This window comes from Gossypium arboreum, chromosome 1 (genome assembly GCF_025698485.1).
Source record: "Gossypium arboreum isolate Shixiya-1 chromosome 1, ASM2569848v2, whole genome shotgun sequence".
In the NCBI taxonomy this organism is placed as follows: Eukaryota; Viridiplantae; Streptophyta; class Magnoliopsida; order Malvales; family Malvaceae; genus Gossypium; species Gossypium arboreum.
This window is the reverse complement of record NC_069070.1, coordinates 95,010,891-95,025,729: the sequence shown is the minus strand read 5'-3', so window position 1 is coordinate 95,025,729 and position 14,839 is coordinate 95,010,891. Positions and strand designations below refer to the sequence as shown.

General features: G+C 33.0%; 1 protein-coding gene across 2 annotated transcripts; it reads right to left on the bottom strand.

Moving 5' to 3' along the window:
* Positions 1 to 10,938: 10,938 nt before the first annotated feature.
* LOC108482459 (uncharacterized) lies at positions 10,939 to 12,598 on the bottom strand. Of its 2 annotated transcripts, none has more exons than XM_017785591.2 (2): positions 12,455 to 12,598; positions 10,939 to 11,793 (listed from the first exon to the last, which is right to left on the bottom strand). In XM_017785591.2, exons 1-2 carry the CDS (start codon positions 12,560 to 12,562, stop codon positions 10,978 to 10,980), a joined length of 924 nt encoding a protein of 307 aa, XP_017641080.2. In that variant the 5' UTR covers positions 12,563 to 12,598; the 3' UTR covers positions 10,939 to 10,977. The 2 variants fall into 2 exon arrangements, with proteins under 2 accessions (XP_017641080.2, XP_017641081.1); XM_017785592.2 differs by having other exon boundaries at positions 10,939 to 11,777.
* Between the last annotated feature and the right edge of the window lie 2,241 nt (positions 12,599 to 14,839).

Below are 14,839 nucleotides of genomic sequence, written 5' to 3'. Positions count from 1 at the left end.
AGATCAAAAATCCAAAGCAAAAAAAAAGGTTGATTTTAATTTCTTGTATTCCCTTTGTTCATTTTTCATTTTTGTTATTTTATTTTATTTTCTTTATTTTATATATATATATATATATACATAATTTAATTGAATTACTTATTTGAATTCCCTTGCAAACATGTTTATATTTTTCCCTTTAAATCTATTTATGTATACCATTTATTCCTCAATTTTAAATTATACTTTGTTTATTTTGAACACTTGCCTATATTACTATTTTTTTTATATACAATGTTTATATTAAGTTTTCGCTTTATGTATCTTGTTAATTGTTGGTAAGTAAATCTTGTTTCAAATTATTTTGTATAATTATTGATTAATATTATATAGTATGTCATTCTTATATTCTTTTGTATATTCTTACATGGTTGCATTTATATAATTCATCTATGTTACAACTTGTTAATATGTACATTATTCGTTTTAAAATTTTATATAGGTACACATTACTATTGCTATGCACATAATATATATTATATACATATATATATTTTTGAATCTTGGTTTTAAATTATTTTGCATAACACTAACTTTAAATTTCCTCTTATAATACTTATTTTGAAGCTCATTTATATGTTAAACTTTATATACTTTATGTATTATTTATTTTTATTTTTATTTATTTTATGATCTATTATAAATTTTTGCATGTATTATCTGTTTATGTATATATATATATATATATATATATATATAATTTAGCTACTTTTAAATTGTTCATTCCAAGTTTATTTGTTTTAACATTTTTATTACCTTTTAAAATATTTTTCTTAAAATAGATTTTTATTTAACCATTAGTTAGAAACGTTAAATAGTGTATGTGGTAAGATTATTATCATTGGGCATGTTTCAATTTTCGTGTTTGTACTTTTCAAAAATTGTATAATATATTATTGATATATGTTTTCCATATTTGTTACTTTGTTTTGCATCCCTATGTATTATATTATGATTGAGATTGCCAACCTATTTGCTTGAAATCAACCTATTTGCCTGAAATTATTCATTTCATTTTCTTTGCTTCAAATGAATCGGATAAATACGTTGCAAGTTTGTTTCCATAATCACTCCCTTTTAAAAAAATAAAAAAAATAAAATTTCAAAGCGAGGTAATATTTCGTGTTTGGTAATTTGAGAAACTGTGCCCTACCTGGAAGAGGACTTGGGAGACATTTGCAAGGAAGGGCTGAAACGCCAATGCCGAAAGACAAGAGAGACCGCTTCGGTTTAGGATTTAAGCCTGATGCGAAACAAAGGAGAAGGGAGCTGGAAAAGAAGCAAGAAAGAAGAAGAGCTCAATTAACGGGGGAGGAAATCAAGTGGGAACCAATGACATTCCCCCATATATCGAAAACATTTGTGTCCGGGGGAATCATTCATCCCGAGAGAGACACACCAATGACGGGAGCTATAGAAGAAATGCTGGAAAGCTTGGACATCAATGTCATATGCGAAGAGGAGACCGGAGGAGAGAATTTGTCGGGCATTTGCCTCTGCATGCCTGGAAGTGTTCTAGATAACTGGACTGCGGAAGAGATTCCTGTAGCTTTTAGAACGGATTCAGAGTAATGTCCAAAACACACTTATTGCTCTAGGCCTAGGAGTAATAAGAATCTTTTGTGAAATAGGCCGATGTTTGAAAACGACATTTCAATAAAATGCACGGTTATTATCATTTTTGAGCAAATGTTATCTCATTCGTAACCATACAAATGATTACTTTCGAATTCTTTTATTCTTGAAACATTCTTCTAAATATTATTTCATTCGTCATTCATAATCATATCACGCAAATAAATGTTTCGAATTCTTTTGATTCTTTGTATCTGCCTTCGTCCTCATAACAGGTCCCCAGATATTAATAATACGAGTGACACTGCTAGCGACTCAGAATTTCCTTTCGAGCAAGATGTGTGTATGGATGATTCTCAGGATTTTAAAGATGACCAAGGCTGTAACCTATCTCCAGATTTGTTGAGGATGGTAGAACAAGATGAGAAACAAATCCTACCTCACAAAGAATCAGTCAAAATTGTGAGCTTAGGAGAAGGACAAGAGGTGAAGATCGGAACATGTATTACTGCGGAGATGAAGCGAGACCTTATTGAATTACTTCAAGAATTCAAAGATGTCTTCGCATGGTCATACCAAGATATGCCCGGGTTGTACACTGACATCGTGGTGCACCCCCATAAAAGAAGAGTGTAAGCCTGTTCAACAAAAACTCCGAAGAATGAGGCCCGACGTCTTGCTAAAAATAAAGAAAGAAGTTTGAAAGCAGTTTGACGCTGGATTCCTGAAGGTGGTAAAATACTCAGATTGGGTAGCCAACATCGTCCCTGTCTCTAAGAAAGATGGAAAAGTGCGAATGTGTGTAGACTATAGACATTTGAATAAAGCCAGCCCAAAAGACAATTTCTCACTACCTCATATTGACACCCTAGTGGACAACACGGTGGGACACTCACTGTTTTCATTCATGGACGGTATTTCGGGATATAACCAGATCAAGATGTATCCTGAAGATATGGAGAAAACCACATTTGTAACCATGTGGGGCACGTTCTGTTACAAGGTGATGCCGTTTGGACTGAAGAATGCGGGGGCAACTTATCAAAGAGCCATGGTAACCCTTTTTCATGACATGATGCATAAAGAAATCGAGGTCTATGTGGATGACATGATAGCTAAGTCTCGAACAGAGAAGGAGCACATACAAGTCCTGCGAAAATTGTTCTTGAGGTTGAGGAAGTTTCAGCTAAAACTCAACCCCGCCAAATGTACCTTTGAAGCCAAGTCTGGAAAGTTGCTCGGATTCGTGGTTAGTGAGAAAGGGATCGAGATTGATCCAGACAAAGTTAAAGCCATACAAGAGCTATCCCCGCCGCGCACTCAGAAAGAAGTTCGAGGCTTTCTAGGAAGATTAAATTACATTGCTCGGTTCATTTCACAACTGACCGAGAAATGTGACCCTGTCTTTCGCCTCCTCAAGAAACATAACCCGGGTGAATGGGATGAAGAATGCCAAAGGGCTTTCGACAAGGTCAAACAGTATTTATCCAACGCCTCGGTGTTGATGCCACCTAACCCCGATAAGCTGTTCATACTGTATTTGGCAGTATTCGAGAACTCTATGGGATACGTATTAGGTCAGCATGACGAGTCGGGGAGGAAAGAAAAAGCTATTTACTATCTCAGTAAAAAGTTCACGGAATGTGAGGAAGGTACCCGCCGATAGAGAAGTTGTGTTGTGCCCTAATTTGGACAACCCGAAGACTGAGGCAGTATATGTTATATCACACCTCTTGGCTTATCTCAAAATTAGACCCCTTGAAGTATATGATGGAGTCAACAGCTTTGAATGGAAGGATGGCCCGATGGCAGATTCTACTTTGTGAATTCGACATAGTCTATGTGAACCAGAAAGCAGTAAAAGGAAGTGCAATAGTAGATTTTCTGGCCAGTAGAGCCTTGGAAGACTACGAGCCTTTGAACTTTGACTTCCCGAATGAAGACCTAATGTGTGTTGCTACCACTGAAGAAGATGACCCGAAAGAGCTTCCTTGGAAACTAAACTTTGATAGGGCATCAAATGCTGTGGGTAATGGAATCGGGGCAGTCTTGGTATCCCTAAGAGGAAATCATTACCCATTCACTAGTAAATTGGATTTTGATTGTACGGATAACATGGCGGAATAGGAAGCGTGCATCATGGGTATCCGTGCAGCCATAGAACGCAAGATTAAAGTGCTAAAGGTGTATGGGGATTCTGCGCTAGTGATTTATCAACTCAATGGAGAATGGGAGACCAGAGACCCCAAGTTGATCGACTATCAAAAACTGGTCCTTGAATTGGTCAAAGAGTTTGATGACATTACCTTCTGTTACCTGCCACGAGATGAAAATCAGATGGCCGATGCTTTGGCCACTTTAGCTTCCATGATTAAGGTGAACAAACAAGAAGATGTCAAACCCATCCGGATGAGCATTTATGAAACTCCTACCTTTATTCTGAGATTGAGGAGGATGAGGAAAAAGATGATCACCCTTGGTATCACAATATATTACAATATGTGAAGAATCGTGAGTACCTGGACCAGGCAGACGAGAATGACAAAAGGACGCTGAGAAGATTGGCCATCGACTACGTCTTAGATGGAGAGATCCTATACAAAAAAAGAAAGGATCAAGTGCTATTAAGATGCGTAGATGCTGTAGAGGCTAAGAGAATCTTGGAAGAAGTCCATGAAGGCATCTACGGGACACACGCTAATGGCTTTACAATGGCCAGGCAAATTATAAGATTCGGGTATTATTGGTCTACTCTGGAAGGAGACTGTATCAATTACGCCAAGAGGTGTCATAAATGCCAAATCTACGGAGACAAAATTCATGTGCCTCCTTCACCGCTGCATGTCATGGTCTCCCCATTGCCTTTCTCTATGTGGGGTATAGACGTGATTGGACTGATATCACCTAAGGCTTCCAATGAGCATCGATTCATCTTTGTGGTTATTGACTACTTCACCAAATGGGTAGAAGCCGCTTCATATGCCAACGTGACAAAATCAGCAGTGAGTAAATTTCTGAAAAAGGAGATCATATGTCGATATGGAATGCCGGAGAGGATTATATCTGACAATGCCTTAAACTTGAACAATAGTATGATAGTGGAAGTCTACAGTCAATTCAAGATCAAACACCACAATTCGTCACCGTATCGCCCGAAAATGAATGGAGCAGTGGAAGTGACCAATAAAAACATTAAGAAGATCATGGGGAAGATGACTGAAACCTACAAAGATTGGCATAAGAAGTTACCATTTCCCTCTTTGCTTATCGAACATCAGTCAGAACCTCAACTGGGGCAACGGCTTTCTCTTTAGTTTACGGAATGGAAGCAGTTTTGCCAATCGAAGTCGAGATCCCATCCCTTCGAGTGCTATCGGAGTTAAAGTTGGATGAAGCAGAATGGATCCAGTCTCGATACGATCAATTGAACTTGATTGAGGAAAAGAGGCTAAGAGCTATCCGTCATGGTCAGATGTACCAAAAACGAATGATGCGGTCTTATGACAAAAAGGTTCGCCCTAGAGAATTCCATGAGGGAGACTTGGTTTTGAAAAAGATTCTTCCCATACAGAAAGATTTTTGAGGAAAATGGATGCCTAATTGGGAGGGGCCTTACATGGTGAAGAAAGCTTTCTCCGGAGGAGCATTAATTCTAGCCGAGATGGATGGTAAAAACCTGCTCCATCCCCTAAATTCAGATGCCGTCAAGAAGTATTTTACCTAAAAAAGGAAAGGCCGAGGTGAAAACCCGCAAAGGGCGCTTTGAGACCAAAAAAAAAAAGATGGAAAGGCTAAGGTGAAAACCCGCAAAAGGGCACTTTAAGACCAAAGGGGTTTTTGAGTTGAAAACCCAAAATCGGGCAGCTAAATTTTTAAATGTGGGGCATGTGGTAGTCTTGTCCTCAAAGAGGAAGAACAGTACATCTTGGGGCATCAACAAAATACGGGGGATCTCTTGAACACACATTTAGCTCAAAAGAGTCTTCGAAAAATTAGAATAGTGAAGCTCGTGCTGCGATATCTGGGGCACATTTTTTTGCACCTTATCAGATTTGTTATCTTATATATTCACATCAAATTTTACTTAATAAAATTCCATTTGTCCATTATGATAATCTCTTTCGAGCATTTTTGTTGAAATCATGATTTTTGGACTTATAATATTCACACAAAAGAAGTTACGCATATTACTCTGGAAAGTCTCTAAATAGTACAAGAACCTGAAACAGGGCCACTAGTCAGACCTAACCAGACTCAAAAGTGGAAAACACTGGGAAAAGAGTAGTCCAAATTATGACTATTTCTTCAAATTTTCTGTCAGAGATAACAGCTAAGCAAGAAGACGCGATAGTACATCAATGAGGGAACCCGCATGAACTATGAGCAATGATACTTTAAGCGTTTAAAAAGGAATCACTCTCATAACATTTCTACATTCATAACCATTCATTTAGTTAGGAACATTTGATTCATTTCATAACATCCTAATTATTTGACATAAAGCGTCACATTTATTTAGGAACATTTGATTCATTTCAATCATAGCATCCTAATTATTTGGCATAAGCATGGATACATGAAATTGATTTTACAGATCATGTTCCTCAGAGGACAGTGCAGTAGAATCAGTGACTTCACAAGTCTTAATCCCCTAAGCAGTGGGGCAACAAGCTGAAGATATCCAAGATGATTTGGCATTTCTGTATCAGGCGGTGATTTGTCTTTCACGTGTTTACGTTGAAGCAAATCCAAGATGATTTGGCGTCTCTGTAGCGACAGAGAGCAGATCGAAGATAACAGATTCGTCTCTGTAGCGGCGGAGAGCAGATCGAAGATAACAGATTTGGCGTCTCTATAGCGGCGGAGAGCAGATCGAAGATAACAGATTTGGCGTCTCTGTAGTGGCGGAGACCAGATCGAAGATAACAGATTTGGCGTCTCTGTAGCGGTAGAGAGCAGATCGAAGATAACAGATTTGGCGTCTCTGTAGCGGCGGAGAGCGATCGAAGATAACAGATGAAGCGTCTCAGAGCGGCAGAGAGCAGATCAAAGATAATGATTTGGCGTCTCAGAAGCGGCGGAGAGCGATCAAGATAATGATTTGGCGTCTCTGTGGCGCGAAGAGTAGATCGAAGATAACAGATTTGGCGTCTCTGTAGCGGTGAAGAGCAGATCGAAGATGATTTGGCATCTCTGTAGCGGCGGAGAGCAGATCGAAGATAACAGATTTGGCGTCTCTGTAAGGCGGAAAGCAGATCAAAGATAACAGATTTGGCGTCTCTGTAGCGACAGAGAGCATATCGAAGATAACGGATTTGGCATCTCTGTATTAGACGGGGAGTAGATCAAAGATAGCAGATATCGCCTTCCTGAGTTGCAGTGAAGCAGATTAAAGCCGTCAAGAGGCCATTTAAAGAAGATCAAGGATCAAGAACTCAAGACTCGGTGAGCCCGGGCAAAATTGGTCTTTTTATAGTCTTTGCTCTATTCACGTTAACACAAAGAATGAGCAAAGAGGGCAACATAAGACCCAAATTTTGCTCGGGGCCCAATAAAATCACAGCCAAAATACCAAAACTCAACTAAAACCCAAAATACCCCAAGCCCAAATACAACCCAAAATAAAAAATAAAAAAATGAAGAAAAAGAAAAAAACCTAACCTCTTCACCCTATGTGCCGCCCTAAGCGCCGTCCTAGTCCTCTTTTGTCTACCACTTGTAAAAAGAAAAGATAGTAAATAATAATAATAAATGTTGTAACAAGGCTATAAAAGCCATCATAAAACCAAATGTAAAAGAAAAGGAGGGATAAAAAAAAACATTGTATTTTCACATAGAGATAAAAAATCCAAAGCAAAAAAAGGTTGATTTTAATTTCTTGTATTCCCTTTGTTCATTTTTCATTTTGTTATTTTATTTTATTTTCTTTATTATATATATATATACATAATTTAATTGAATTACTTATTTGAATTCCTTACAAACATGTTTATATTTTTCCTTTAAATCTATTTATGTATACCATTTATTCCCCAAGTTTAAATTATACTTTGTTTATTTTAACATTTGCCTATATTACTATTTTTTATATACAATGTTTATATTAAGTTTTATGCTTTATGTATCTTGATAATTGTTGGTAAGTAAATCTTGTTTCAAATTATTTTGTATAATTATTGATTAATATTATATAGTATGTCATTCTTATATTCTTTTGTATATTCTTACATGGTTGCATTTATATAATTCATCTATGTTACAACTTGTTAATATGTAGATTATTCGTTTTAAAATTTTATATAGGTACACATTACTATTGCTATGCTCATAATATATATTATATACATTTTTGAATCTTGGTTTTAAATTATTTTGCATAACACTAACTTTAAATTTCCTCTTATAATACTTATTTTGAAGCTCATTTATATGTTAAACTTTATATACTTTATGTATTATTTATTTTATTTTTATTTATTTTATGATCTATTGCAAATTTTTTGCATGTATTATCTGTTTATGTGTGTATATATATATATATATATATAATTTAGCTACTTTTAAATTGTTCATTCCAAGTTTATTTGTTTTAACATTTTTATTACCTTTTAAAATATTTTTCTTAAAATAGATTTTTATTTAACCATTAGTTAGAAACGTTAAATAGTGTATGTGGTAAGATTATTATCATTGGGCATGTTTCAATTTTCGTGTTTGTACTTTTCAAAAAATTGTATAATATATTATTGATATATGTTTTCCATATTTGTTACTTTGTTTTGCATCCCCATGTATTATATTATGATTGAGATTGCCAACCTATTTGCTTGAAATCAATCTATTTGCCTGAAATTATTCATTTTATTTTCTTTGCTTCAAATGAATCGGATAAATACGTTGCAAGTTTGTTTCCATAATCACTCCCTTTTAAAAAAAATAAAAAAATAAAATTTCAAAGCGAGGTAATATTTCGTGTTTGGTAATTCGAGAAATTGTGCCCTAACGTGTTGGGTTTCGATTTTCTGTTTGACCAAATAAATATTCTCTCGAGATTTCGTCCATGTTTTTTTCAAATTAAAAATAAGGCAATATTTCGAATTTAGGAAATTCAAGAAAATAGTACCCTAACTTACTAGGTTTCAATTTTTCTTGTTTAACCTAAATAACTAAATATCCTTTTGAAATTTCAAAAGCATGAGTTTTGGAAATTATAAAATGATCTTGTATCGAGGATTTGAAATGTTGTGTCCTATCGTGCTGGGTTGCGCTTTTTCATTTGTTTAGAACAATCGAAGATCCCTTTAGAATTTCACTCACGTTTTCTAAAAACTCTTTAAAATGAAAAAAATGTTCGATGTTTGGCAATTCGGAGAATAATGCCCTATCGTGTTGGGTTGCAATCTCCCGTTTGTTCAAAATAATCGAATGTCTCTTCGGAATTTCACTCATATCTTCTAAGGTGAGGCAATGGTCAATATTTGGAAATTCGAGGAATCGTGCCCTCATCGAAATGGGTATCGATTTTTCGTTGGACCAAATAGTTGGGCATCCTTTTGTTATTTTCGAATTATAAATTTTCGAACGTCAAAACAAGAAGATTTTTGGCAAAGGACTCGGGTTATTCAAATGTTATTAACAAGAGCCACATTTCAAAAACATTTTTAATTTTAGACAAAAGGACAGTATTTAATCGATTTGGTACCAATTTTGGGCGTAATAAGGGTGCTAATCCTTCCTCATACGTAATCGACTCGAGCCTATTTTCTCATATTTTCAGAGACCAAAATCATTGTTTTAGTAAACCAAAATGTTTTATTAAAACAACCCAAATTTCTAGGTGATCCGATCACACCTAAACAAGAAAAGATTGGTGGCGACTCCATTTTCGCTTTCCAAAAAGTCGATCCATCATTTTTAAATCGAAAAAAAAATGAAAAAAATGGTTTCGACACTAATTAATAACATTATAAAAATATATCGACCAAATTATGTTAAAAATTAAAGTATAGAGATTAGATCTCAAATATAGGCACAGTAGAGGAACTAAAAATGAAATTTGACATTTTACTATGATGTAAAGAAAAAAGAGAATCATACATTTGTAAACAAAAGGAATGCCCTAAATCTCGAATGTTAATAGTTGAGGGATCAAAATTGATATATATTTTACCATTATCTTATCATAGAAAAACAATGCAAGCACACATGTGTTATTGAAGGCCCTAAGGACCTTTCTTTTATATATAAAACTAGTATAGTTCACCTACAATTTGTGTTGGGTTGATTATATGTTTATGTCAAATTATTGAATGAAAGTTTAAAAATTAAAATATACTCTAAAATCTATATCATACATTTTGAATTTAGTCCTCTTCTTTTCGAATCAAATATTTACTTTCAAATTATATATAATCACGAAACATCTTGATCGAAAAGTTAACAATATTAACTATTTGGACTAATTATAAACATTATAATAATAGAGACCAATTTATGTTAGAAATTAAAGTATAAGGATTAAATTTCAAATTTAAACATAACAAAGGGACCAAAACAAAAATTTTGCCATTTTTCTATAATGTAAAGAAAAATGGAAAATAAGAAAAAAGATGAAGGTTAAAATGTTCCTATACAATTTGTTTGTTTGGAATTTAGACTGCCTACTTTTATTTTTCAGGAAATTATCCTTCTACTTTTCGGATTTGAAAATTTAGGTCTAATTGTTATTACCATTGAAATCCTTCTATTAAATCTATTATTGTGGCATTTTGAAAGTAAAAATATATATTCAGTCATGTAACAATAAAAATAATATTGAAAATTCTTATGAGGACTTTTTTCTTAAAATACTTATTTGAGCTCATCATGATAAAATTTTTTTTTTGGAGCATAGTTCTTAAGGAAAATTGACGTAAACATTTTGATTGAAATAATTTATAATATTAATTCTTTAGACTAACTAATGAAATTACAAAAGTAAATGAACTAAATTATCTCAAAAATTAATTAAATATCAAGTTTCAACACAATATATGGACCAAAACTAAAATTTGACCATTGCCTTATAATATAAGACCTTTAGAACATTCAAATTATATATACTCAAATAACATTGTAATAAAAAATACTAACGGTATTAACTATTTAAATTAATTAATAGCATAACAAATTATATAATGATTAAATATCAAATTTAGGCATAATGGTTTGGATTTTTTTTTATTATGTATAGTGTATAAATATAGATTAGAAAGTAACTTTTGAGCTTAGGGTGGCCTATTCTAATTTACAGCCACATCACTGAAGAAGCTTTGTAAATTCAAATTTAGGGAGAAAAACAAGTGTTAATTGGGGGGTCCATAATTATAAATTAATAGCATCACACATGATAGATTGATGAATAAAATTAGGATAGTCATGCTTCCAAAAAAAATCGTCTTCACTCATAATAACACTATGTCTAGCAATTAAATTAGCCACTTGGTTCCCTTCTCTTTCAATATGATGAAAATAACATTCTTCAAGTTCCCCCATCACCCTTTTACCCTCTTCAACTATACATCTTACGTATGACCCATCTTCAACATCCTCCATTAACAAAATGTTCAAAACCCAAAAACAATCGCTTTCTAAAATAATCCGGCGGTACCCCATTTCCTGCGCCACCTTCAAAGCCTTCACCGCCGCCCAAGCTTCATTAATGTTTCCTTCCATTACATCATCTATTTTAATGGCCGCACCTCCCCAAACGAAACCTTCATTGTCTCTAATTATAACGCCTATACCTCCTTTCTTTCCATCACCATCAAATGCCCCATCAAAGTTCACTTTATGTAAACCCATTGGTGGTGGAATCCACCGATTCTTTGTCGAGAACACGGTCGGTTTTGACATCATTGCTTGGTCTAAATCCGGATCTTCTTTCTCGTTTCGATCCTTTTCCGGTATCAAGTTGCCATTCTTAGCAGACCATAACGCCCATAGGATGGTAAGTAGCCGTTCATAATCTTCGTTGCTTATCCTTGGTGATACAAACTCCAACCAATGGGGGCCATTTGAGAAAAGGTGGTGTAGAATGAATTGGCATAATCTCCATGCAAAAGCTGCTAGTTTGGTTGGCATAGTGATTGCCCACATCGTTTTCCATATTCTTACTTGAAGTCCTATGAAGAAGCCCAACTTATCACATTTATAATTGTCAATATACTTGAATTCATGTCAAGTTTCAAACTATCTTCTCTAGGGTTTTTATAAGGTTAAAATTTATTATTATATTAAATTTCTAATTGAGTTGGTGTCATGAGTCAATTAGATACCAACTCGATTCAAAAATTACTAAAATACCCTTCTTTTTTACAAAGTAACAAAGATTAATATAAGGGTATTTTTGTCTTTTCATGTTTTAGTAACAATTTGTGCTACAAATCAACCACACACCAACTTGATTTGAAAATTACTAATATATATTTACTTTTACAAAGGAACGAATATTTCTATAAAAGTACTTCGTCTTTTCATTTTTTTAAATAAAATAATATTATAATAAGATTTGACACAATACTTAGAACTACTAATAAATAGGAGGATAATGCGTTTCAACGCACTTAAACTCACGTCCTCATGCATTGACAACAATATCTATACTAATCGAATTAAAACTCAATCGTTTAGAAGTAGTATTAAGTAATTCCTTAAAAATTATTTTATATTATTTTGTTTCATTTCATTTCATTTCTTTTTCTATACACAAAAATAAAAGTGTAAAGCTCAAATAAATTGCATTTGAAAAAAGCATAAAAAAAAAAGATTAAAGATGGGGATTAATGAATAACAGACTTACCATCTTGAACAGCTTGAGAGCAATAAAGAGAGGAAAATCATACTTCAAAGCCCCCCATAATCCCATCACCACTGCTTCTTTCTTCTTATTGAAACCCATATCTCTCATCTCTCAAACATAGGGCTAAAATGGAGAGCTCTCCCTCTATATATTTTGTCATCCATGTGAAGAAAAAAATATAAGTTACATATTTTTTCACGTGAAAATGAAATAAATTATACATATTTTCTTTTGTCTTTTATGTCCAAATGAAATAAAATAAAGATTGTGCAAGAACTGTGGGAATCTTCAGAAATTAAATATTTGTATTGAACACCACTGCCAGCCAAATTCAATTTATAAATATATATGAAGTACAGCCAAGCATTTTATGTTTGTTGGTGATTATTTGGATATCTTAAGAGTCGTGCATTGACGATAGTGAATGAAGATTTTGTATTTATTTTCTCACATTTCCAAAAGATATTTTGAATATTTTAATGTAAGTAACATAGAGGTTTCTCTTAAGAGTATTTTAATTTTTCTATTAAAAAATAATAAATTAGTCTATACACATTAGATCAAAAGAAGATTCTATTAAAAATTTTATTTACTTGTATTGTTAAAATCTGACATGCTTGATGGAATAATTAAATTGTGATATTTGGAGTGTCACATTTACGTCACGTTGATATACATAAATCAATTTTTAACAGTAGAAATGATGAAATTTTTAATAGAATAACTAGTTTACTCTTTGACTTACGTACAGAGACTAATTTATTCAGATTTTTAATAGAGGAGGCAAAATATATTCTGACTCCTAATACAAGAGTCACCATAATATTTTTACCTCTATAATATTTTATTATTATTATGGGATGTGTTAGAAACTTTATCAATTATTATCTTTTTAAAATATTGGATAAATGATTCAACGGAGATTTGTATTTCAATTTTCAATCATAATTTCATTAAAAAAAACAAAGTGCCTTATTTGATTAGGTTTTAATGTAGTAACTTTTTGGAAGATATTCACAGAGATTTTGTAGTTGGTTTGACTTGAAGATGAGGGATGCGGTTAAAGTCAAAATACATGTTTTTATTTGGAGGATATTTTATCAAGTCTTTCACAAATCAATTTTGATTGAGGAATATATTGAGTGTATATTTGTTATGTTTTTTCTAGGAGAATGACTAGATACTTGTGTATTGCATACTATTGTATAACTGTGTGGTTGAATTGAGTGCATAGAAATGTATAATAGTGAATTAAAATGGAAATTTTCCCTTTTTCAATCCTTTATAATGGATAAAATTGAATTTTGGTTTCTCAAAAATAAAACTCTTGCGTTGTACTGTGAAGTTGTATAGTGAATTTATTATCTGAAAAAAAAAAATACAATTAATCCATCTCTATGTATTTTATAATTCAAGTCTGCTTTGCAACATTTGATATAAAATCCAACAGAATGATGGAAAAATATTTATTTCAACACTGACTAGTCATTGGATCAACCCAAACAGCTGCTTGACTGCACACTCTTAATGTATGTTTAAACATAATACGACTACACGAAAAAAACAACAATTTGAAAAACTTCAATCTCCCATCAGGAGTGAAAGCAATGTTGTCGCAATTGGGAATTAAATTGGACCTTTCAAAGGCCAATCTACCATCGCAAGCAGCAATTGTTAGCAGATTGATATACTTGAAAAACGATATCGGTAGGTGAGTTTAGCATTTGGTATAGCGGATGTGATATGTTAAATAATATTGTATGTATTAAAAAGATAGATGTTACCATATCAAAGGTGTTTAGCTGTTTCAAATTTGTGATATTTATTACTTTTCTTTCCTTGTGTTTGGATAAGTGTTATTTGTGAATATATCATCTTATCCTTAAAACTTCTAATTTCATTTTTTTTCATTGTTTTGACACTAAGATAATTTTAGATAAATTATTTTACCTATAAACTTAATACACTCACATCATCACACACAAGCAAATACAACCTACACACAAATAAAAACACTACAGAATCGTTCAATTCCTAAAAAAATTGTGTTGGCAATTGATAAAATATCATGAACACTTTCTCATCACTCAAATATATTAGCAAACCATTAAAAATATAATAAAATTGAATTGAAAAATAAATAAAGAAAAAGGAAAAAAGAAAAGAGTTTCTTGAATCCATTGTCACGGGGCTAGAATTTTAGTCTAGCAAATCGTGTAGTCTTAAGCGATTTCTTTGCTCCGAATTTTCTTAAGTTAGCCTAACTCTCGCAAAGTGAGAATTCTTGTAGAAATTCTTTAAGGCACCGAAAATATAGCAGAAGCACACTCAAAATGAAAGAGCAACGAAAAACAAAAAAGCCAAAGGAAAATAGCACACTAAGTG